We start from the raw sequence: 24,353 nt of genomic DNA, 5'->3' as shown, positions 1-24,353 counted from the left end.
AAGGCTCAAGGCGGCGCTGTGCAATTGGGCGGTATGATTAACTAATCAAAACCCAGATATTGAATTCCCGTCCGTTGGTTGGTCATCAGGAAGGGATTATAGAGCACATGCTCTCTCTTCACAGTGATTGGTAATTTGAAACCGATTGACAAGCTTATTGACCTTTTGTCGGGCAAGGCTGTCAGGGGGCGGGCACCTATTTGCACCAATCAGAGGGGAGTGTTTCCGTGAGGCCTTTCGTGAGCAGGGTCGTCAGAGAGGACTAGTTCTACGAGGGGCGAAGAAGGCGAGGCGTCGACGGCCATGAGTGGGTCCTTTTGCAGGCTGTCCGCGCCTCTGCGGCTCTTCGGAGGCCCACTGCCCCTGAGGCTTTTCGTGCGGCCGTTGAGCCAAGCTGGAGCGGACTCCGGGGGTGATGGAGGCGCTCTGACCGACGGATCGAAGGAGGCGGTGGAGCGGCTGGTGCGCGCACATCCCGTGGTGGTTTTCATGAAAGGCAGCCCGGCCCGGCCCCAGTGCGGCTTCAGCAACGCGGTGGTGCAGATCCTGCGCTTGCATGGCGTCAATGACTACCGCGCCTACGACGTCCTCCGGGACTCCAATCTCCGGCAAGGTAACGGCTGCAGGGGTCGGCCCCGCCCACTCCCACTCTTTCCGCCGAGAATCGGGGGCCTACAGGGCCCACGGTGCCCTTCAGCCTTTCCAGCCTGCCCTGAAGACCCAACTTGCAAAATCTAACATTTATTTTTTCCCTAGAGCTTTAAAATATTATCTTTTTTATTTGCCTATTTTACTGTGTGTGTGTGTGTGTGTGTGTGTGTGTGTGTGTGGGGCAAAGAGTCCTGTAACTCCCAGCATCTTCCATTTGGTGTGATATAGTGGTTAGAGTCTTGGACTGGAACTTGGGAGCTCTGGGTTCTTACCCTCACACAGCCATTAAGCTCACTGGGTGACTAAAGGTCAGTCAGTGACTTTCACCCAAGTTTCCTCTTAGTGTTATGAGAAGAGAGGAGGAATATGAGTTCCTTGCAAAAGGAAAAGAGCAAAAAACTATAAAATAAAATTGTGGTTCTGTTTACTCTAGCCATCTTAGGTCAGGGTGTAAGTCAGTAATGCAATACCAATGAATAAGGGGAAGTTATTTCCATCTTTTAGTCTTCTTTAGCATCTTACATTGCCACCCCCAGTTGTAAACCTATGTTCAGGATTAAATAATACAGAATGAGTACCACCCCCTTGTTTGGTGTTTATAGCAATTAATGCAGACTGGAGGTGGACTAGTTATTACCGTACCTGGCTCATGTGTAAGTTACTACTACTGCCATGTGTAGCCTATTCACAAGAGTAGTGTTATGGCTGAAGTGAGGTTATGTTGAGAATTGCAGCTGATGCTACTTGTTGAAAACAAACAAAAAAGCTATATGTCTTTCTTGTACACTAAATTGAAAACAAATTGATTTTGAGATCATGCGTGCAACTTAATTTCCAATGTTGCATTATCATAGAATGTACATGGAAAAAATAGTTCCCCCCAACCTAGTATTGACACCCAAAAGGATACAGAAGGGAGAGTAACCTTCACTGCCTTAACACTTAAACACATGACATGTGACACTAATACTGTAAGTACATTCACACTTGTATAAAAAATAAGTACTGGTTCTTTCATAAACGCACAAACTGGAACTGGTTGTGTAAGTGTTTTGGGGCGTTTCTTGCTTTTCTCATTCTGCACAGTTTAACCAAACTCTGTTGGTTAAACATATATCTGACTTACAGATTCTATCATGGACTAACAACTTAAGCCTGATGTTTTTTATTTCTCTGTACAGACATACCAATTTCTTCCCTGCAACCTAATAGCCTGGAAACAAAGGAAGAATGCTTCAGTTAACAAAAGTTTCCTACTTTCTTGCCTAGAAGTGATTCTTGTTTGCTACAGGCAAATGTCTATTTACAAATGTAATCCAACTATCTTTGAGGTAGTGTGGATGTGTACTTTGGCAGCATATGCTGCAAGTATTTGTACCTGAGAAAATATTATTTCTTCCCTCCTCCTATCCATGGTGCAATTGTCATGGTGAAAGTGGTTCACAGGCATTAAATTGCTATTACCTCTCTCCTATATGAGTATGCCACTTGTGACCTTTGAGTATTAAAATATTCCCATGCTCTGCAGCTCCTGCGTAGGAGTGTCCTCAAGCTGGACTTAGAGAAAAGTATATAGAGATTATTATGCTACTTCACAGAATTGCAGCTCACAAACTGTAGAGCTGATTATGCTTGCTGCATAAAGGAGGATAGTCTGATTTGATCCTATATTATGGACATAGGCCTTTAGTGTGTGAGAGGGGAGGGAGGGAGAGAAACTTCATTAATAGAGTGTGTTCATCTTGAGGTCTTGATAAGGGAGAAACCCAAAACACTTAGAGAATATCAGCAATGGAATATTGTCAATATACTTGATGTTTTATCTTCAGGAATCTATGGCATTTCTATTCTGTGTTTGTGAGCTGTGGTTGCTGGAGTGCTTTGGATACAATGCTTTGGATACATTAAGATTAGGACCTTAATATTAGCATGTCTGTGCTGGCTTTATCAAGTCAAGGACTGTGGCCTTGAAACTTAGTTGTGGGTCTACAGCTTATGTCAAAGCATTTCTCTGACATATGTGCAACAGCTTGCACCTCTCCCTGAACTCCCAGGGTCTGTTCGGAAGAGATAAAGAATTTAGACAATGCTCAGTGTGCAAGAGTGTTTAAGCATAGGTCCAAGAAGTGTTGGTTCTTTGTAAAAAATGAAACAAAAAACTCCCTTATTTTTCATGCCGTGCATAACCCTTCATGTAGTTCCCATGAATCTGTTTTGCAAGGGTTTAGTGCTGGAAGTTTAATCGAGATCAGATTGCTCCTGAGTTTAGAAAGATGCATGGCTCTTTCCTAAAAGCCTACTAGCTGCCAGGATTATAGCTGAAATGGGACAATTGAGAAACAAAAAGGAATCAGTCTGAGGTGGTACGTTCTAATGGCATGAAGTCCTTTCAAAGCAGGGTACTAATAACCCTATTCTCACTCCTGGAATATAGTTATGTGTACATTTGTGATAGGGGTTTTTAGGGTTAGGGATGGCAAAATTGAAAAAATTCCAGTGCTCTAAATAATGTTACCTGATTCATTATGTTTGGTATTTTTTACCTGCACCGCCCTTTCTTTAAGAAGCTCACAATATCTCATATTTAGTAAACAGAACAAAAACTGTAATGATGTATTCATAGTGTATATTACATTGACCTTAAGTCTTCCCAATAGCTATTAAATATTTGAACTGAATTATTTGCTTTGGGGGAAAAGTACATGATGCAGTTTAAATGTTATATTCAAAACTGTTCAAAGCTTTATGTGGAAATTATCTTTACATTTTTACAAATATTCCAGTAAAATAAATACAAACAAGTATGTGCTATTGCTAATAACACTGTTTTTAAGGTGCATACTCAAAGAAAGCTGATATAGCAACAGTTTAATTTTCTTTTGCAGAAGTGACTAATACCAACTCACCATCTCCTCTGTTTATCAGTACCATTTCAAGTTGAGAACAACTAATTGAACATTATTTTTCACTAAAGGAGGGATGTTGGTCTTTGGGCACAGCCCAGCGAGCTTGAGCGTGAGACCGTGCTCATGGCACGAGCAACTGTCTGGCCAATGTGTGAACAGAATGCTGGACTAGATGGGCCCTTAGTGTGATCTAGCATGGCTCTCTGTTAAGTGAAATAAACAGTAATCACAATCTATTTCAGCTTTCCTCCAGTTTGATATGGAAGAATCAATAGAGGGCAAATATATCATCTATAGAACTGGTCCAAGCACAGCCTGGAGCTTGTTTGTTTGTTTGTTTGTTTGTGTAAAACATTTGTATGGGCTTAGTCATACCTTATTGTTCAGTTCCCTCATGAGCAAGTGAGCGTTAGGGTTTGCCAGTGCTTGCTTTAGAATAATAACTTACAGAATCCCATAGCCTATGTTTAACCAATCTAACATTACCGATTGAAGTATATCAACCTAGACAACCTTAGATAAATACCAATTATATATAGTATGGAAAATTTTATATGGTAAAATTTAGCTTTAGAACATTTTCATACAGTGTTATATTAACTAGACCATAAGGTGTGACTGGAGAATCCTCAGTTTAAATTGTCATCAAGCTCACTGGTTGGCTGAGAACTAGCAACTTGCCCATGGTCAAACATATAGCACTGTTAGGTTAAAATGCTGCTCTGTACTTGTGCAGAAATTAGTAAATAACCCTTTAGTTGGGCTTCCCTACTTGCTTGACTCTGAAATGCACTAGCAGGGTTTCAAACGCTACTTTCAGCTTCTGCTTGCATTCTTCTTTTCCATACTACTTCTGTCTAACCTGGCAGAATTGGGTCTGGAACATTTTTGGATTTTCACACATTGCTACCTTTCCACAGTTCCAGCAGATGCCATAGACACCCTGTTTGGAAGCCTCAAGCCTTATATTATATAGTGCTGTTAGGAAAAGTAGTATTTTACAGAGCAGCAAAAGAAAAATGACAGCTTTCATATTCCAAGGAAGGGAAAGAGACAGCAGTGGTACTGGCTTATGGCCACTAAGCCATGCAAAATGGCCTGTGCAGTTCCTTTTTCATCTCTTGTGAGGTCTAACTGCCTTGCTTCTTTCTGGACTTTCAAAAATGTTAATAAGTTGTCTAATGTGTTTGGGAACCCTTGGTTTGACTTTTCTTTTTTTGGTGCAGGAATTAAAAACTATTCCAACTGGCCTACTATTCCTCAAGTCTACCTCAATGGTGAATTTGTGGGAGGCTGTGACATACTTCTCCAGATGCATCAAAGTGGAGACCTAGTGGAAGAGCTTAAGAAATTAGGAATTCGCTCTGCACTTCTGGATTCAGAGAAAGACCATGGAAAAAAATAAGCTGCTGTGATTTTGACAAAGACAGCTTTTGATAACTGGTACCAGAAAAGCCTTATGTAATTTAGCTCAAGAAGGCAACTTTTTGAACTAAATGAGGTTTATCACTTAGCATTCTGTTATCCACTGTCTCGTATGATAGACTGATGTGTGAAAATTCTGTTATGAAAGTTTTTATGGATATAGCATTGTTAAGCAAATGTTTTGCGATCAAAGTAAATAAGCATTTCACTTCTTCTTTGTCCTGTATTGTATGCATTTTGCTTCAACTGAATTTTTTCAAACATTTTTTCCCTGAGTGCGTCTGTACTAGGTATATACTCCAGAATAGTCATTTTTTACAGGGCATCCATTTATTTGGTGCAGTCATCCAGCTATGAGTATGGTGTTTTATCTGTGCTTATTCAGTCTTTTCCTGGATTGCAGAAAGTCTGGCTCCTTTGTAAGGAACAAGAGAGTAGTGTTATCTCGCAGTTGTAGAATTCCTAATCTAGCTCTTTCATCTTTTTGAACAGGTCAGATTCTTAAGTGGCAGTTCTCTTTTGGGAGACTGGGTTCTTTTACCTTACCTCTTCTCTACTGGGGTGTACCCTGCTTTCTTTTACTGCTGTTTTAATAGCCCTAAGATAATAGTGTGTTTTAAATTTAATTTCTGATAAAGCACTGATATTAAAAATCATTTACACTGCTTCAGTTAAGGAGGAAAATACCAAAGTATTGAAATTCCCTGTAGAAGCCAAGGTTCTGCAGGTTTTTATAAATATTTTTGTTGGCTTGACACTGCACACATGCACAAAACATTTGGTTGATGTGGCTATGTGTGTTTGTATGTGTGCTTCCTGCCTGGTTCCCTCCTACTTACTGTCCCAGAGCTGTCACTCCCCATTGCATTGTCCCAGTAAATAGCATGTTAGCATTCAGTTTTTAACAAAAAGTGTAAATTGGCACTATAATGCTGTATAGTAAATTTTAAATAATCAAATTTTAAAAATAAAGGTATGAATAAGAGAACTAACAAATGGCTAAGAATGAATGAAAAATGTCTTCCTGAAACAATTAGAAGAAGTAACCTCAAGGGTGGGCAACTTGTGGATTTTCAGCTGTTTTGACTTCTAGCTCTCATCAGCCCTATCCATCATGGCCAGTGGTGAGGAATGATGGGATTTCTAGCCTCCAAATGTTTTGATCAAGTTGCCCACCCCTATATATCTAGGAAGTCAATTGAAAGAAGCAGTTTTTCAGTTTCAACAACCCATTTATTTATGTAAAAATGAGAGCAACCTGCTAAATTAAGCAAACTCACTTGATATCCACAGTACTTTTGCCCATAGAGACTTGCTATCTTCTTCATCTTTCATCTAGCCATCTTCATACACCCCTGCTCACATACATTCATGTACACACACTTCTCTAGTGTGCTAAATCCCAACAATGCTACCATAGGAGTAAGCTGTCAGTAAGCCCCATTGAAATCAGTGAGGAAAGTTTTAGGCTACCAGTGTTTGTTTCTCCCCCACTACATTTTTGCTGTCCTATACACTACAGGACAGCAGGAAAAGGAAGTTGTTTTTAAATGTCTTTTTCAGCGTACCTAAATCAAATCCTTTTTTTTTTTAACCTTTCAGGGAGTGATTGGACAGTTGTTCATTAAATAACTGCTACAATGCCAGATAATTAGTAACTTAAAGATTGGAGTGGGGGGAATATGAAAAAATGGCTGCCTAGGTGAATTGTCCCTTCACCCCTCACACATCTGGGTCATGATGTAGCATGTGTGCCCCAGTGTTAACATAAAAAGGCATAATATCCTCTGTGGTATGTAAAATGAAGTACAGTTCTGATTATAGTTGAAGAACATGACTGGGTAGGAGTAGGGCTCATCTTTGTCTTGCAAATTGTGTTCCCTATATATAATCTCAAAAAATGTGGTTCAGATGACAATACAGCCCACTGTAGGTTACTTAACTACTGGGGCCCCATCCACCATTATGAATACATAGGTTCCAGCTGAAAGGTGTGGTGGCTTGGTGTGTCATCTGAACCTGAGTGGCAAGGTTTTTTGTGGGTTAAACAACACTTGCAGAAACCATGGCCTATTTTAGGATTATGTGTGAGTTGTTTAACACCCATTGTTTGGGTTCAAATGACAAGCTGTGGCAACTCCCCAGCAGAGGTTACATGTTCATAATGGCAACCAGTTAACCCATGATAGTCTGTTGTATCATCTACACTGCCCCATAGTGTTTAGATTTTCCTTGCCTTTCCATGAAAGATGAGAAGAAATAATACCAATCATCCTACATTTATGGACACATATTAACTCTGCAGTATAAGCATTCTGAGGTCTTGGTTTGAAAACAACACACTAATACTATAAACCCATGTGGGTTTTGAGAAAAATTGCAAAGTTTGGATTAGAAGAAAGTAACTTCTACCTCTATCCAAAAGACTGCCTCTGTTGTTAAGCATCACCATATCAGTGATTAGTGCTTTAATATGTATGAAGTTTTAAAATCTTTTCTTATGTGGTTCTGAAGAAGGTACACAGTGATGAGTTTTGAAACAGCTCCATTGTACCTTCTATGTAAGTATACAGACCATTGGGAAGTAGATATTGTATATTCACCATGCTGAAGTATTTCATTACAAAGTTATGCATGAAGATGCAGTTTCAAGGTTGGAGAAAATTATTGCCTCATTGAAGAATATAATCTTCAGTCTAAAATGAGCAAGTATAATTGTTTCATGTTCAAGATGGAAAAAAGTAAAAGAAGTAGAATATTAGTAGGGATGTCTTTCTAAAACTTGTGTATATCAGACTTCTTAATATTTCTGTTTCTAAGCAGGAAAATATATTTTATTCTTTGAATGCATGTGTGCACTGTACTGTGCATCATAGTAACAGCCCAGTATAGTTAGGTTCCTCATACTTATTAAATGTGAGAACAGTGTACATCCATGGATATGGAGAAGCTATCTGAGAAACTGCTACTTCGTGATCTATGATTATACCCATTAAGATAAAGGGCATATAAGATAAATTTCAGTATCATGTGTCTTTATTGGTTTCTTGAGACTTTTTAAAGTCTTCAATATGCTACAAATAGCTTCAATTAAAAGCCGTCAGTGGTGGAGACCAAGGATAAATCTTTCAAACTGAAACTTAAAAGATCCTGTATAAGCCATTGCGAACCCTCATCTAATGGTCATTTTGAGACAGCTAGAAGGATGCTGTGTGTGTTGTAATGTTGCAGGAACAGATTGTGGTGGTGAATGCTCCTTCCTGCAAGCTTCTGCTTCCTGCCTCTACCTCTTAGGACAGTGAAGGTAGTGTGGACAGTGACTCAAAATCTCATAAGCAGAAAGATAACTGAACAAGGTGAGGGTGCCAAACCTCAGTCTCCTGGGAAAAATCAGACCTACTTGGGATTCCAGCCCAGCCCTCTGGGGTTCACCCTCTTTCGCAGAGTAGACTCATGAAGAATGTGTTTCAATGGAAGCACCTGTTTTCCCCATCAATACAAGTGGAACTCCCTAAATTTCAGGAAGGAACACAATACAAAAAGCACTGTCTTTATCATTATGTTCTTTTGAGCACTGGTAATCGTGTATGGGGTAAAGCGCTCATCAGAGCAGTGCAGCTAATACTGATGTTAAGAGGAAAATGAAAGCTTTCTGCTCAGTTCAAAGAAGCATCCCTGTGTTCTTTCATTGTTCAGTTTATGCTTATACTGGGGCTTCAGGATACACGGTGCAGAGATGTGATGACTGGTAAACCCAGTTGTGTCCAGAGTCTTAAAGTAACAATGCCGACAGATTGTGTTCTGGCCAAGTGAAGCATTGAACCAGCAGGCCCGATTGACCGGAATAAAAGCCAAATCAAGTTCACTAAAACAGATGTGTTTTCTTCTGCATTAAGATGAGCACCCCAAATTGAGGGACCTGCAAAGGGCTTATGCGGAGTAGACACATGAAGAACATGTTTGAATGGAGTGTTAGACTGCGACATCAATTCAATTGAAATCCCTTAATTCCAAGAAGGAACACAACAGTAAAAGCTTTGTCTTTATCATAACATTCTGAACCCTCGCAATTGTGGATGGGGTACAGTGCTCATCAGAGAAGTGCAGCTAATATTGACGTCAAATGGAAAATGGGAGCTTTACCCTCGGCTAGTAGCACCAGAAAGAATGAAGCGACAGGGTCAAAGCCGAAAGGACACTCGGTTGCAGATGTACCTGGTGGTGAAAGGAGAGTCTGATGCTGTAAAGATCTATACTCCATAGGAACCTGGAATGTAAGATCCATGAATCAAGGCAAGCTGGATGTGGTCAAACAAGAAATGACAAGACTGATCATCGACATCTTAGGAATCAGTGAACTAAAATGGGCAGGAATGGGTGAATTTAATTCAGATGATCATCAGGTATACTACTGCGGGCAAGAATTCCTCAGAAGAAATGGAGTAGCCTTCATAGTCAATAAAAGAGTAGGAAAAGCAGTACTGGGATACAGTCTCCAAAATGACAGAATGATCTCAGTTCGAATCCGAGGAGAACCATTCAACATCAAGTCCAAGTCTATGCCCCAACCACTGGTGCTGAAGAGGCTGAAGTTGACTGGTTCTATGAAGGCCTACAACACCTTCTAGAATTAACACCAAAAAATGATGTCCTTGTCATCATGGGGGATTGAAAAGCCAAAGTAGGAAGCCAAAAGATAACCAGAATAACAGGCAAGTTTGGCCTTTGAGTACAAAATGAAGCAGGGCACAGGCTGGCAGAATTTTGTCAAGAGAACACACTGGTCATAGCAAATACTCTTTTCCAACAACCCAAGAGACGACTCTACACGTGGACATCACCAGATGGTCAACACAGAAATCAGATTGACTATGTGCTCTGCAGCCAGAGATGGAGAAGCCCTATACAGTCAGTAAAAACAAGACCAGGAACTGACTGTGGCTCAGATCATGAGCTGCTTTTGCAAAATTTAGGCTTAAATTGAAGAAAGTACGAAAAAGCACTAGGCCACTCAGGTATGGCCTAAATCATATCCCTGATGAATATACAGTAGAGGTGACAAATAGATTTAAGGAATTAGATCTGATAGAGTGCCTGAAGAACTATGGACGGAGGTTCGCAACATTGTACAAGAGGTAACAACTAAAACCATCCCAAAGAAAAAGAAATGCAAGAAAGCAAAATGGCTGTCCGAGGAAGCTTTACAAATAGCTGAGGAAAGAAGGGAAGCGAAAGGCAAGGGAGAAAGAGAAAGATACAACCAATTGAATGCAGAATTCCAGAGAAAAGCTAGAAGAGATAAGAATGCCTTCTTCAATGAACAGTGCAAAGAAATAGAAGAAAACAATAGAATAGGGAGGACCAGAGATCTCTTCAAGAAAATTGGAGTTATGAAGGGAATGTTTCATGCAAAGATGGGCATGATAAAGGACCAAAATGGCAAGGACCTAACAGAGGCAGAAGAGATTAAGAAAAGGTAGCAAGATTATAGAGAGGAACTATACAAGAAAGAGCTTAACATCCCTGATAACCACGAGGGGGTAGTCACTGACCTCGAGCCATCCTGGAATGTGAAGTCAAATGGGCCTTAGGAAGTCTGAGCAACAACAAAACTAGTGGAGGTGACAGTATTCCAGCTGAGCTATTCAAAATCCTAAAAGACGATGCAATTAATGTGCTACACTCAATATGCCAGCAAATTTGGAAAATTCAACAGTCCCCACAGGATTGGAAAAGGTCAGTTTACACTCCTATCCCAAAGAAGGGCAATGCCAAAGAATGTTCGAACTACTGCACCATTGCACTCATTTCACATGCTAGCAAAGTTATGCTCAAAATCCTCCAAGCTAGGCTCCAGCCGTATGTGGACCGAGAACTACCAGAAATACAGGCAGGATTTCGAAGAGGGAGAGGAGCTAGAGATCAAATTGCCAACATACGATGGATCATGGAGAAAGCTAGGGAGTTCCAGAAAAACATCTACTTCTGCTTCATTGATTATGCTAAAGCCTTTGATTGTGTGGATGACAACAAATTGTGGCAGGTTCTTAAAGAGATGGGAGTACCAGACCATCTTATTTCTCCCTTGAGAAACCTATATGCAGGTCAGGAAGCTACAGTGAGAACTGGACACGGAACCACTGATTGGTTCAAAATTGAGAAAGGAGTTTGGCAAGGCTGTATACTGTCGCCCTGCCTATTTAACTTATATGCAGAGCACATCATGAGAAAGGCGGGGCTAGATGAATCACCAGTTGGAATTAAGATTGCTGGGAGAAATAACAACCTCAGATATGCAGATGATACCACTCTAATGGCAGAAAGTGAAGAGGAACTAAAGAGCCTCTTGATGCATGTGAAGGAGGAGAGCGTAAAAGTTGGCTTGAAACTCAACATTAAGAAAACTAAGATCATTCAATTCCTGGCAAATAGATGGGGAAGAAATGGAGGTAGTGACAAATTTTATTCTTCAGAGCTCCAAGATCAATACAGATGGGGGCTGCAGCCAAGAAATTCAAAGACGCTTGCTCCTAGGGAGGAAAGCTATGGCAACTCTAGACAGCAGACTAAAAAGCACAGACATCACCCTGCCAACAAAAGTGTGTATAGTCAAGGCTATGGTTTTCCCAGTTGCAACGTATGGCTGTGAAAGTTGGACCATAAGGAAGGCTGAGTGCTGAAGAATTGAGGCCTTTGAATTGTGGTGCTGGAGGAGACTCCTGCAGGTCCCTTGGACCACAAGGCAATCAAACCGGTCAGTCCTAGAGGAGATTAATCTGGACTGCTCTTTAGAAGGCCAGATCCTGAAGATGAAACTCAAATACTTTGGCCACCTAATGAGAAGGAAGGACTCCCTGGAGAAGAGCCTAATGCTGGGAACAACAGATGGCAAAAGAAGATGGGGAGGGCAGAGAATGAGGTGGCTAGATGGAGTCACTGAAGTAGTCGGTGTGAGCTTGAGTGGACTCCGGGGGATGGGGGAGGGCAGGAAGGCCTGGAGGAATGTTGTCCATGGGGTCACAATGGGTCGACACAACTTCACGACTAACAACAACAACAAGTATGCTTGTACTAGGACTTCAGGGTATGGTGGGCAGAGGTGTGATGACTAGTAAAACCAGTTACGTCCACACACTTTCATTAAGGAGAATTGTGATGGATTGTGTTCTGGCCAAGTGAAGTGTTGAACTGGCAGGCCCCAGGGACAGGAATGAAAGCCAAATCAAGCTCACTAAAACAGATGCACTTTTTTCAGCGTTGGGATGAGCGCAATTAACTGAGGGAGGCTGATCTGCCTGACTCGCCTTCCCTGTTAGATCCTGTTGCACTGATTTGACGAGGCTTCTGAGTGTGGGGACTAGGTGAATCCCTGAACGCTCCTACACCCGCTGTGGAGCAGCAATTAAGCATGCCGGGCTGGGGCTGGTGCGATCCAGATTCTAGTCCCTACCTGGCCGTGGAGCTCACTGACTGACATTGGGCCAGGTACAGAGTCTTGTCCCATCCTACCACACAGGGCTGTTATGAGCATCAGATTGGGCAATGCACTATGCAAGCTACCTTGAGTTCCTTACAAGAAAAAAAGGCATGATACACATTGAGTATACAATAGCCTCTGCACAAATTCTGCACCTTTCCTAATGGTGATAAATAATAATAGCATTTTTAGAGACTTAAAGGTCCAATAACTATCAAGAAGACAAGCCTTCCACTCACTATGCTCCACTTTCTGCAACCTGTAGATCCATTTGCCCAGTAAATGAAGTGTTTTTCTTGTTGGTCCCCTACCAGCCTCTAATTTTTTATTCCATTTATTCTCTCATTATTTAAATGTTTAATTTGTTTTAATTGTGATTTTATTGTGAATTGCTGGGTGCTGTGCCATTTTATCTGTCCTTGATATAAAGCATCCGGAAGCACTAGTAATGGGACAGAGTATAAAAGCTTTAAATATATTAAATTGATCAATCAATCAATCATTTGATTAGTTACTGGACCAGTGAGTGGACCATTGACTTGTAACACCTCGCCTGTGTTGTGAATTCCACAGTGTGGGCTGCAGCACCCACTCCCCAGTTTGCAGTGAGCAATGAAAAGTTAAGGGCAGGAAGACCCCTTCCTCCAGCTAATGCCCTTTCTTGTCCTGCTGTAGTTAGAACAGGTCACAGAGCTGAAAGTGCAACCTCAACACAACAGGAGCCTGGAACATGAGAGCAGGAAAATGAGGAGGGGTTCAAGATCAGCAAAGTGTAGCAGACAGGGAATTAGCACTTTACATCAGGGGTTAAGTCTTAAATCACAAGATTACAGCAAACTTCTGAATCTAATGCAAAATAAAGCAAGCAAAGTCAGCATAGGTGTGATGCTTAATTGACTTTTTATACATACAGTTTATGAAGAAGAGGTTAAAGTAACATCATGAAATAACAAAGGGGCGTCCAGCCCCAAACGTATATTACAGGTTCAATTAATCAAAGCCTATTTGAAAAGGAAATTTTCAACAGCAATAAATTTTCAACTTCATTGTGAGGGGTCGGCCATGCCCCACCTTTGCCAAAGCTCGAGTGTGAATATATACAACTCTGCAGACACAGTAAAGGTTAATGGGATGGTTTTCAGATATATGGGCAAAGGCAGGACATCCCTGAGAATGAAAGAACCTGACGTCAAGAGCGTGGCACTCTAATCTCATGAATCTCAGCCATTCCAGTGAAGCTATATTTATACCAGGTTTATGTCCTACCTGCTACTTTGTTTTTCTGGGTGCCTCCAAGGTTAGCAAGTTCATAGCTAATTTTAAAACTCACCAGAAAACCTAGTAGCATGATTTAATACTAATTTCTAGAGATACTGTGGCACACAACGTATTGACTGAGAAAGCATCTCTTATTAAATTTTTAGATATTGTTCTGTTTTTCAGTGGGACAAGCTTTGTTTCAGTGATGGTTGAAGATTTCTACCTCAGACAAAACGACATGAGAAGCTGAAAAATAACCGCTGAAGAAAAATCAGCTCCAAAACACACTTCACACTGTGTCATTCTCAGTTTCAATGAGTCGGCCAGTATGCTACAAGGAAAGTCTCCATGTTCATTTAGGAGGGCAGTGGGTTCTGACATGAGCTCTGTTCATGTGATTTGATCTGTGGACCCTCGTTTAGACTCCGGGTTCCTCCTCCTCCGCACAGCTAGCACCCAGCTTACGGTCCAATGCAGCTCCTTCCTGGCATTGGCCTCACGAATGACGGGACCGGCAGCATCTCCCTGAAAGGTCAAAACATAAGAAGGGTGGTTAGCATTGTCCAGTAGTCATCAGGATGGGTTGATCAAAATCACAGGCTGGACGGGTGGAACAGGTTCACCAAAGGGGGAGAAAATGAATCAGGGTGAAAGTGTAAACATGTGTAGCCACACACAATTCCGCTGCCGGCTGTGGAACTGTGGGAGTTGTAAGCCATCTTCCTGTCTGCACATACGTGGGACTGCATCCAAAGTAATCTAGAGGATTCTGGCATTGCTGTTTCTGTATCTGGAGGGGTGACCTCCTACCACCAGGTACATGGTGCAAGGAAGGAGTGATGGCAGCTACAGCAGGTGCTCCCAGGAAACCATCCTCACCTGAGTCACTCATAAACAGGATGCTACATTGGAAATGTCAACTGGAAAGGTTTAAGGGAGGTGTTAGGGAGTATTCTGTTCACATGGGCTGCATCAGCAGAGACAATTCTGCTGTCAAGGACTTTGGCAACAGCAGATAAGAAACTTTGGGTGACTCGGTCTTCCTCTCTCGATCTCCAGCAGGGAACATGTTGTCGATCACTGTCTGATGCGCGTCGTTTTTCTGACAAATGCTCTGGGATATCAAGTGCATGGTCGTTTTCGGAATCCTGGAGTGGTAAACCCTAGCTGCAAACAAGAGACATGGCCTTCATGTGAGACTCTTCTTGGGGACTTCTGATGCTGACCATCTACTTCATGGGTAGACAGACAAAGGAAGGACGTCAGCCTCTACCCCACCAAATGACTTCGTCCTCAACACTGTGCTCCTAAATTTAACTCAGATGGATTGTCCCCCATCAAAAAAGAAACCATATCAACAAAATTGGTAAAACTGTGTGCAGACTGAGAACTGAAGGGAAGGATTTTCTCAGGCGGCTTTAGCCTGAGGTAGGCTTCAAGAGTAGGCTTGAAGGTAGGCTTCTAGAGATCTACATTGTCACATGCCATAGAATGGTGGAAAATGTGTGTACTTCTGTGTTCTCTTCTGTAGCCAGAAACTTCACACTGGAAGTTATCTCTCAATGATACCTGTGCTGCGTTGGGGCATTCAATGGTGTGCTGGAAGTGGCATCTGGGGAAGGCACTCAAAATCAGACCTAGATGCCCAAAATCGGCCCACAACCCTCACCTGTGGGTCACATCCCTGAAAGTGGCCAAAATGGGCAGGTCGGCAGAATGCTTCCAAATTCACAGTGTTTGCTCGGAGAGGGCCCCTGATTCCTGTGATGCATTGGGGCATTCGATGGTGTGCTGGAGGTGGTGTCTTGGGAAGGCACCCAAAATCCGGGATGGGGTAAAGTACTCTTCAGAGCAGTGCAGCTAGCGCTGACGTTAAATTGAAAAGGAGAGTTTTATCCTCTGTTCAAACGAGCACCCTTGTGTTGTTCGATTGTTCAGTTGTACGCTCATACTGGGGCTTCCGGGTACAATGGACAGAAGTGTGATGACTGGTGAAACCAGTTGCGTCCACACACTTTCAGTAAGGAGGATGGCACAGATTGTGTTGTGGCCTAGTAAAGCATGGAAGTGGCAGTGCCCTGTGAAAGGAATGAAAGCCAAATCAAACTCACTGAAAGAGATGGGTTTTCATCAGTATTACCATGTGTGCTGTGAACTGAGGCAGCTGCAAAGCTCTTACTCAGAGTAGTACCATGAAGAACATGTTTGAATGGAATGTCAGTTGGGATAGTTGGGATTGCTTGAAGTATGAAGTATGGCTGAGAGAATGGGTTCATTTTCTAATGTGAATAAAAGCACTACATCTTAATATGTGCAGACTGTATTTTCATCAGCGAAACCCAAACCAAGCAACCAGGAACAGGAGGTGAAGATTTGTTTGTCTGGGCTGATTCTCCAGTGAAGAAGCTCTCAAGTCATGTACTCCATGCATTTTAGACGGTGAAGAGCTCTTTTTACAAGTCATATTGTGGAACAATCCATATAAATATAATAATATTAATAAAGACTCGAGGGTGGTGAGGTGAGGGTTTGTGTAGCATATTGCCCAAAGAGATTAGGCTGTGCATAAACACAAATACAATTCTTTTAGACGATCAGCATCAGCAGTCCCCAAGAAGTCTGTCTGCGGTGTGATCACTGGGTATCCTTTCCTTCCACCTTGCTTTCCCGAGTCTCTCTGGAGCATCCTGCTGAGTCGGGGTGCTACTATACCTCTGGCCGCGACACATCTCCACGCGTCGAAGATCCAACCTTGAGCAGCTAGGCTGATATCAACACAGGCATTTAGGGCGTGCGGGGAGCAAGAATTAAGGGAGATGACAGGAGGCAAGGATGGATGGAGATGAATGACAAGGAATTCTGTTCAACAGTGTCTACCGGGACCTGCAGTCCGTCTTCCCGAATGTGCGTTGGGTTTCACTCCCGGAGGGACTCTATTTCCCAGGATCCTGTGGGAAGCCTGCTGCAGTCACGTGCCCTCTGCTTCGGCAAAGGAGAGGCTAAATACGGACTGTCGGCCATTTTGTGAACGGACGTCGCTATCGTTGTTGCTGTTGGAGCTAAGTTCCCCCTCCCCGTCCCGAATCGGGTCTTCGTCGCCGTCAAGGCCTCGCCGGTTGTTTGCATTTCTCTCTTTCCTTCCCTTCACTGCTGAACCTGAGAGAGCCCCGGGCGTACCCAGCCGCGGCCTTTTCCCCCCGAGCAGCGCCCAGCCACAAAATCGCATGTCCACTATCCAGAACCTCCAATCCTTCGGTAAGGAATCGGCTCCCTCCACCCTCGTCCCCGTATCTGACGTTAGAAACAAGACGGAGACCGGCTTCTCCGGCCGCCTTCTGATCCGCAGCCTCTTGCCTTCAGCAAGATGGGATTGGTCCAGGTCTTCGCTCTCCCCGCATCCTCTTCTCTCCGCATCCTTCTTTCCCCACCCTTCATCATTTTTTTTTCTTTCTGCTCACTCTTCCCCTTCAATTCCTTGGAATGGAAGGGTGGCATGAACATCGTCATGTTGGCATTGGCATTGTCTCTCTCTCTATCATCTATAACGGGAATGAACAACCTGGTACTCTGGAGATTATTGGATTACACCACCCGTTATCCCTAGTCATTGGTCATGATGATAGAAATTGTAATCCAAATGATTTGGAGGGTGCTAGGTTGTCTACTTTGGTCCATGGTAACAAAGGGGATGTAACAGAGATTCCTCTGAGCCCTTTCCTCTTCTCCCCCTGCCAGCCCTCCACATATATACTGGCTAGAGCCTTCGTTGGGCATATATAAAGCCTTGATTGCTGAGGTATGGGTATTAGAACAGATGTTGCCCCTTCTGCTTTTATCTGGAATCCCTATTCCTTTACATTTTTGGGCTCTGATGTACTGTGGCCCAAATGCTACTTATTTCTCTCCCCCAGCAAGAAATGGGTTGGCACTGATTAATATTCTTTTCCTATTCCACTAGTCAAATTCATTAGGAAAACATTAGCTGGAACAGTGTGTCAGATAGTTTACCTCTATCTTTCCCATTTCTGTTACACAAAGCTGTGATAGGGTTCTAAGATCTTAATCAGCAACTATGCATCATCTCAGCTTACTGATAAATGACAGGGCCAAATGCCCAATGCTGCTTGTTTGTTTTTTTAAATGAGTGAACTGCCTAATCAGGCTGTACCAGCAGACATCAATGGTATAGACTTTTCAGTGTTGTTATCCAGAGCTTTTAATCTGTAAAACATTGCTTAACCTTGATCTAGAATGTGTAGTCATCTAATGAGAATTTGCCAGGATACTGTTCAGCTAACTGTTGTTCTCATGACACATACTTGCTTTAACACGTCCGTGGCTAAGACACTTAACACAGTCATCTCCCTATATAGCAAGCTGGCCTACTGCATAATACCTTGCCCACCCATTGTACACCATTCATAATTTTCACTCCATCGGAGTATTTCAGTTTAAAGCTGTGCATATTTCTTGTGGCAGTAATAACCATAACTGTACTGACAGATTCTGGTTTATAGCTCACTTTAGATCCTTCCATGTTAGTTTTACTAATCCATATTTAGGAAACATAGTTTGAAATCATGGAGGCTAGCCAGATGGTTTAGGTCACCAGTTCTGAAGTTCTTTCCTGACTTCCCAGTGCTGCCAAGAATGATAAATTCTTCTCTTGTTCCTTATTAACTTTGCTATATTTTTGAGAAAGAGGCAAAGTCAAGTAGCTGCCTTTGCTTTTCTCCAGGTAATATCCTACTGGACCTTCCCTACCCTGATGCCTTCCAGATGTGTTAGACTATAACGCAGATCATCCTCAGCCTGGCTACAATGCCTTGGTTACGATAGAAGTTGCAGACCAATGCTTCTAGAAGATACCAGGTTGCAAAAAGCTGCTCTGCTGCAGTCCTTTCTGAGGGACTCATAGCTTTATGCCTGTTTTGACGTAATTTTTGAGCTTCATAGATCATGGTCCTAATTCTCACAGATGTGGCCAATGTATTTCAGGGCTGTACAGCAAAATGCATATTAGAGTCCTAATGACTAAATGCTCTTCTGTGTCCCCACCCCCATTTTTTTTTTAAAGCTGTACATGTTGAGAAAAGGGTTATATGAAAATCCTTTCTGACATGTCTTTGGTTTTTTTGTTTTAATTGGAGAAGATGTTAAGTCTTGTGAGTCCCTACAGTGGAACAGTCAAGACACCAGCTTTAGTGCCTCAAAAAAGGCTCTATTTTCTGATGCCAGCTTGAGGATACCATTCTTCAGTATCCAGGGTACCTAATAAGAGTTCCCTTGGTGTTTCACATCTTTCTATTCAGATAGCCCTTATTCTGGAATCATGTCTTCAGAGTCTTTACCATAATCAGCAATTCTGAAATCCTACTTCAGTTGTACTGAATTCAGAGACTGCAACCTTACGCTGGATTTCTCATAAACTTCTGACTTCTAAGTCTGTTGAAAACAAACTTTTTTTTTTTAGGGATCTTTTTATTCTAGCTAGACTTTCATGCTTTATTGAAATTAGATACAGCTTCTGAATTTACCAGTTGTGGAGGAGGACAGAAAATCAGCTTTAATTTCATACTGCTACATTTGACCCTTTAAATGTTTCCATGTGGGGAGAATCAAGTAGTTGTGAAGATGTGAAGACTGCTTAGGCTCAGCCAGTGTAGCAGGAGTGAAAAAACCTGTACTTCTCCAGATGTTGTTAGACCTCAGTTTCTGTTAGACCTAGCCAGTATGACCAGTGTTTAGGAATCATGGGAGTTGTGGTCCAGCAACATCTGGACTGCCACCATTTCCCTGCTTTACAGGTAACAGTAGATGAGGAGCAACACAAGATTATTTCCTTAAAATTCTGACATACCTTTATGTAATCTGTCTCCTAGTTATTCCTAGAATACAGTTCCTGTTCTAAAGCGTGCCTTTCTCTGACATGATCATCCCCTATCTGGGTTGTTATCAGAGCCTTGCATGATGAACTGCTCTTAATTCTGCAGAATTAAAAAAAACCAGTGTGTCAGGAAGATAGTTCTAGTTGAGCCCCACCTCTGGTCAGAAATAACCACACAACGTCAATCAAACCTGGAAGATCAAGGCCTTGGATATGTTGAAATCAGTGCAACTTGCACAGTGATCCAGAAGTGGCTAGATAGGTCCCCAAGCTATCACGCATGTGGGCAGAAAATAGATCTCCCTATATTTTGGATCAAGTCAACATTCCTGAATGTTGGCCCTGCTGGTAGTGGCTTCTAAATAAAAATCTAAATCTAAATAAATCTGGAGATTTAACTTCTGCCAACTCCTGATCTATGCAGTATAGTCTGTACATCATGGTTACTTAGAATTCTGGCATCTCTCAATACTGCGTACCATTATTCTGCAACTTGTGTCTGATGTTTATATTGGATTTGCCCTTGCTTCCCTTTGTTAACTTGCTAGGGCATTACTTTCTAGGTTCAGTGTGCAGCTGCTGAAGAGCACCTGTATGTCAGTAAGCCCAACCGACCTCTCCAGTGTCTGATGTGAACAGACAGTGTGTTTTGGAATGGGCCCCAGAAGCTCCCTACTACAGTGCACAGGAGTTGCATGGTAGGCTGATATGGAAAGAGTTCTTTGAAGGTAGATTGAACTTTGCTCATCTGGGTAGCTAGTTAGCCTACTCCTCAGAAAAGGCTTGGAATGGATCCTCTTTGTTTTGAACATCAGACAAAAGAAGACAAGGTGGGAAAAGGCTCCTGTCAGGCAGGCAAGCAGTGAAACTTGTATAGCTGATGCGCAGAAGACTTGAAGGGTAAAAGAGCAAGAATGGGCAAAGGAAGTGCTGCTCAAAATTTCCAGCACTACTATTGAACTGTCTAATGAAATACTAGGTTACATATGGTTTCTATGATACATTTTCCAACTGCTGTCCCTGTCCTGAATATTTTTGATTAGTATTTGTGTGAGAGTATTCAAGGTGAGATCAAGAGTGTGTTATGAACATTACAACGGCTAATGAAAAACACTGTATAGGTTAGCCTTCCCCAACCTGATATCTTCCAAATGGGTTTGACTACAAGTTGCATCACCCCCATGGTATCTGGGAATGATGGATGTTAATAGTTCAGCTCATGTAAAGGGCACCAGCTTGGGCAAGTGTGGTCCATCTTCATATTTTTGTGGCTATGAATGAGAAAGAGCTGACATTGTCTACCTAAGGCAGTTTAGCATCTTCAGAGGAAATTTGTTAGAAGTGTCATGATTGTATGTAGGAATGTGGAGATTTGCACTTGGCTAACTCGTGAATTTCCCTCTTGCTCTAGACCCCTTTGCTGATGCAACTAAGGGTGACGACTTACTCCCGGCAGGGACTGAAGACTACATCCATATAAGGATCCAACAACGAAACGGCAGAAAGACACTAACTACTGTTCAGGGGATTGCAGATGACTATGACAAAAAGAAGCTTGTGAAAGCTTTCAAAAAGGTAGAGCTCTTTCTTTCAGGTTCTGAAGTGTTTGAGTTTGAAAGATCCATATGAACAACATTTCCAGTATGGAAGTTTTACTGCAAACTCAAATTCTGTAACAGTTCTAAAACTGTCTTCTATTAGAAAGACAACTTGCTCTCGAAACAACGATTGTACCAGTTGCTGAATGTATTGACTACAACAGCTAACCAAGATTAAAAAAATACAATTTTTGATCAGGAATGGTTGTTTAATCCAGCCTTTCCTAACATGCAGACCTGTTAGACTACAACTCCTGGCATATCCAACTCATTGGAAGGCCCAGGTTGAGGAATGGTTTCTTTTTCAATTTATTTTTATTGTGAATTTCACCAAAACAAGACAAATGGGGGAAATCTAATAATAATGTTAATTATAAGTAAATGTTAAATATATATAAATATATACATGACTAAATTAAAACAGAAGTTTCAGCAAAGGCAGACCCAATATCTATAGATATATTCATCTTTGAGTGGAGTCTATATATCATTTGCTCAAATATTGAAAGTATGATTAGGTCTTCAATTATGTTATGTGAGATGAGTTGTATTTGTTGTTTAGTTGTTGGTAGAGTGAAGCTCTAAAAGCTACAGGGTCACATCTAGTTTCTAGTAAATGTGATTGTATAAGCATTGTCATTTAAATGTAGCTGGTTGGGGAGGGTTGGCCTGATTGGCTTCAACCAATTTGTGTGTGGTCTCTGAAAAATGCCACTATGTTTAGGAGTAGATCTGAACCCTTAACAATGCATCTAAACCATAGAAGTATTGCATCAAAGGGCAACCAGAATTCACTGTCAGTTGTTTTTAGAACAAATATCTCCATATTTTGTTAAGTGTTCTTTGATAAGTGCCTGGATAAAATAGGACTGGAAAAGATGAAATTTAATTTTTAATATCCACCTCTGCCTTTTTAAGCAGGGGAGTGAGTAAAAAATGAAGACAAGTATGGAGTAAACCAGGATGGGAAATGTGGCCGTCCAGATATTGGTGGACTGCTGTTCCAGTTATTTTTAGCCAGCATAATGAATGGTAAGAGATATTTACCATTATCTCTTATCATTATGGCTTGCCAACGAGGGCCACATGTTCTCCATCCCTGGATAAAGAAAATGAACGTGGGGTTTACATGAAATATATCTGAGATATATGGAATAAAATCAAATTAAGGAAAGGATAATATACACTGAGTTTGTGGGTGGTAAAGTTAGGAGAAATGAGCAGAAGGGTAGTTGCAGAGAAATGATGAAGTCACTTGGCCTTTGCAAATTATTTAAGCTTTGCTGGATTTGGAGCTATGCAGTTACAAGAGCAGTAGCCCCAAATCTGAGATCTTCTCCTAGAATCCATCATTACAGAAAGTATCATTCTAAATTACTAGTGATTTTTTTTGTCTATGAACAAAATGTTGTAATTTGTATGTTGTTAAGTCGCCCAGAGAGCCTTATAGCTAATAGGGCAGCATGTAAATCAAATAAATACATAATAATATTAGCTGAAAGTATAGATTTTGGCTCTCCTCTAAGAGTGATCTAGACATCATTTGTTGCAGTTTAATAAATGAAATATTTATCTGCAGAAATTTGCCTGTAATGGTACTGTAATTGAGCATCCGGAATACGGAGAAGTGATTCAGTTGCAAGGTGACCAGAGGAAGAACATTTGCCAGTTCCTCCTGGAGGTGGGTGCAGGCTTAGTCATTCAATCTGCTAATTCATTTTTTAAGATACACACAGTATGCATCTGTAATATTACGTATTTGACAATTGTGCATATGCTTTAGGGCATGGGTCCTCAGACTATGGCCTGGGGGCCGGATTTGGCCCACCATGCCCATTGGACCTGCTGCGTGAGCCTGCACCCACATGCACATCCACCACCGCCCACCTCGCCCCGCGTGTAGGGAGGCAGCAGTTTGCTCACTCAGAGAAAATGATCTCCAAGCAAGCAAGCTGCTGCCTCGTGCACCTGCCTTGCGGTGCGTGCCTGCCCCCGCCTCGCCTCCCCTCACCGTGCGCCCCATGGGCGCTGTTACCTTCCCACCAAAGTGGTACCTGTTTACCTACTTGCATTTATATGCTTTCGAACTGCAAGGTTGGCAGGAGCTGGGACAAAGCACAGGCGCTCACCCTGCCATGTGGATTTGAACTGTCGACCTTTTGAACAACCAGCCCAGCGGCTCAGCAATTTAAACCACTGCACCACCCACAGTCCCAAGTAAATGAGTTATTACTCAAAGATAACCTAAACTTTTTTTTATAGATAATCTTGTACCAGCCTCATTTGATATTTTATATTAAATGTCTTTGTACTTGTTTTTGAGAAGTATGTTTCATTTTATGTTGTTGAAGATCCAGGTTCTAATAACTAAAGGCTTAATGCTGTCTGTTTCTTTTCTGCAGGTTGGCATTGTTAAGGAAGAACAGCTGAAAGTTCATGGCTTCTAAAATGTGTGTGCTTACATGAAGAACTCTGCAGGTTTTGTTCTTGCCCAAGCTGGCTATTCTGTGAAATATGATTCTTTGCAGTAAATGGACTTCCCATTCCAAATCTGATTTGCTTTTGCATGACTACAGAAAACATATGGAGTGTAGACTAGAAACACATAAAAAAACTGCAGTAAGATGGTAACACAAGATCCTTGAGAATTTTAACACATTTCCAATGGAAATGTTCTACTGCTGATAGTTCAGTGTATTACTTTTCACCTGATTTAAATGTTCTATTAAAACCATGTATGTTGCAGCTTAAATAAAATGTCTCTTACCTTAACATCTCGAGTGTTCAGGATGCATAACCAAGATCTTCAACAAATTAGCAGTTTCCTTGTCTATCTAGCAAACTAACACTTCAGAAGAATATGTTCAACATCAGCACAACTAAATATGGCAAGCTTTCACAAGGATTGCTTAACAATCTGAAATTGAGTATAATAAAAACTGACTATTGCTTACTGTGTCAGAATTACCTGACAGATTTGGGTAATTAGGTCAAGTGTAGCTTTAAGTCTAGGAGATGCTGTCATTGCCAGCGCTCAGACTGAGGTTTCTTTCCACTGCATTTCTCAAATTCTTCTTGATAAACAAGCTTGTGTAGAAATAATGCTTCTGAGGGCCAGAGAAATAAGCTTTGACATTTTTGGTCCTGGT

The 24,353-nt window shown here is 41.8% G+C and overlaps 2 protein-coding genes across 2 annotated transcripts; both read left to right on the top strand.

The window, feature by feature from the left end:
* The first annotated feature begins 222 nt into the window (after positions 1-222).
* On the top strand, positions 223-5,194 carry GLRX5 (glutaredoxin 5). The gene is made up of 2 exons (XM_044453847.1): positions 223-613; positions 4,784-5,194. The coding sequence occupies exons 1-2, from the start codon at positions 304-306 to the stop codon at positions 4,960-4,962; spliced, it is 489 nt and encodes a 162-aa protein (XP_044309782.1). The 5' UTR covers positions 223-303; the 3' UTR covers positions 4,963-5,194.
* Positions 5,195-16,727: 11,533 nt separating this feature from the next.
* Positions 16,728-23,976, top strand: EIF1B (eukaryotic translation initiation factor 1B). Its single transcript, XM_044453835.1, has 4 exons — positions 16,728-16,974; positions 21,018-21,181; positions 22,784-22,885; positions 23,607-23,976. The coding sequence occupies exons 1-4, from the start codon at positions 16,944-16,946 to the stop codon at positions 23,649-23,651; spliced, it is 342 nt and encodes a 113-aa protein (XP_044309770.1). The 5' UTR covers positions 16,728-16,943; the 3' UTR covers positions 23,652-23,976.
* The last annotated feature ends 377 nt before the right edge of the window (positions 23,977-24,353 follow it).

Source organism: Varanus komodoensis, unplaced genomic scaffold, assembly GCF_004798865.1.
Source record: "Varanus komodoensis strain SLA01 unplaced genomic scaffold, ASM479886v1 scaffold10, whole genome shotgun sequence".
Classification (NCBI taxonomy): domain Eukaryota; kingdom Metazoa; phylum Chordata; class Lepidosauria; order Squamata; family Varanidae; genus Varanus; species Varanus komodoensis.
This window is presented reverse-complemented; position numbering and strand designations above follow the sequence as displayed.

Bases quoted from the DNA above. Each gene is read 5' to 3' on its own strand.
- EIF1B (XM_044453835.1), top strand. From the start codon at position 16,944: ATGTCCACTATCCAGAACCTCCAATCCTTCG. The intron at 16,975-21,017 runs GTAAGGAATCGG...CTCTTGCTCTAG, and splicing joins CCAGAACCTCCAATCCTTCG to ACCCCTTTGCTGATGCAACT. The intron at 21,182-22,783 runs GTAGAGCTCTTT...ATTTATCTGCAG, and splicing joins TTGTGAAAGCTTTCAAAAAG to AAATTTGCCTGTAATGGTAC.
- GLRX5 (XM_044453847.1), top strand. From the start codon at position 304: ATGAGTGGGTCCTTTTGCAGGCTGTCCGCGCCTCTGCGGCTCTTCGGA. The intron at 614-4,783 runs GTAACGGCTGCA...TTTTTGGTGCAG, and splicing joins GGACTCCAATCTCCGGCAAG to GAATTAAAAACTATTCCAAC.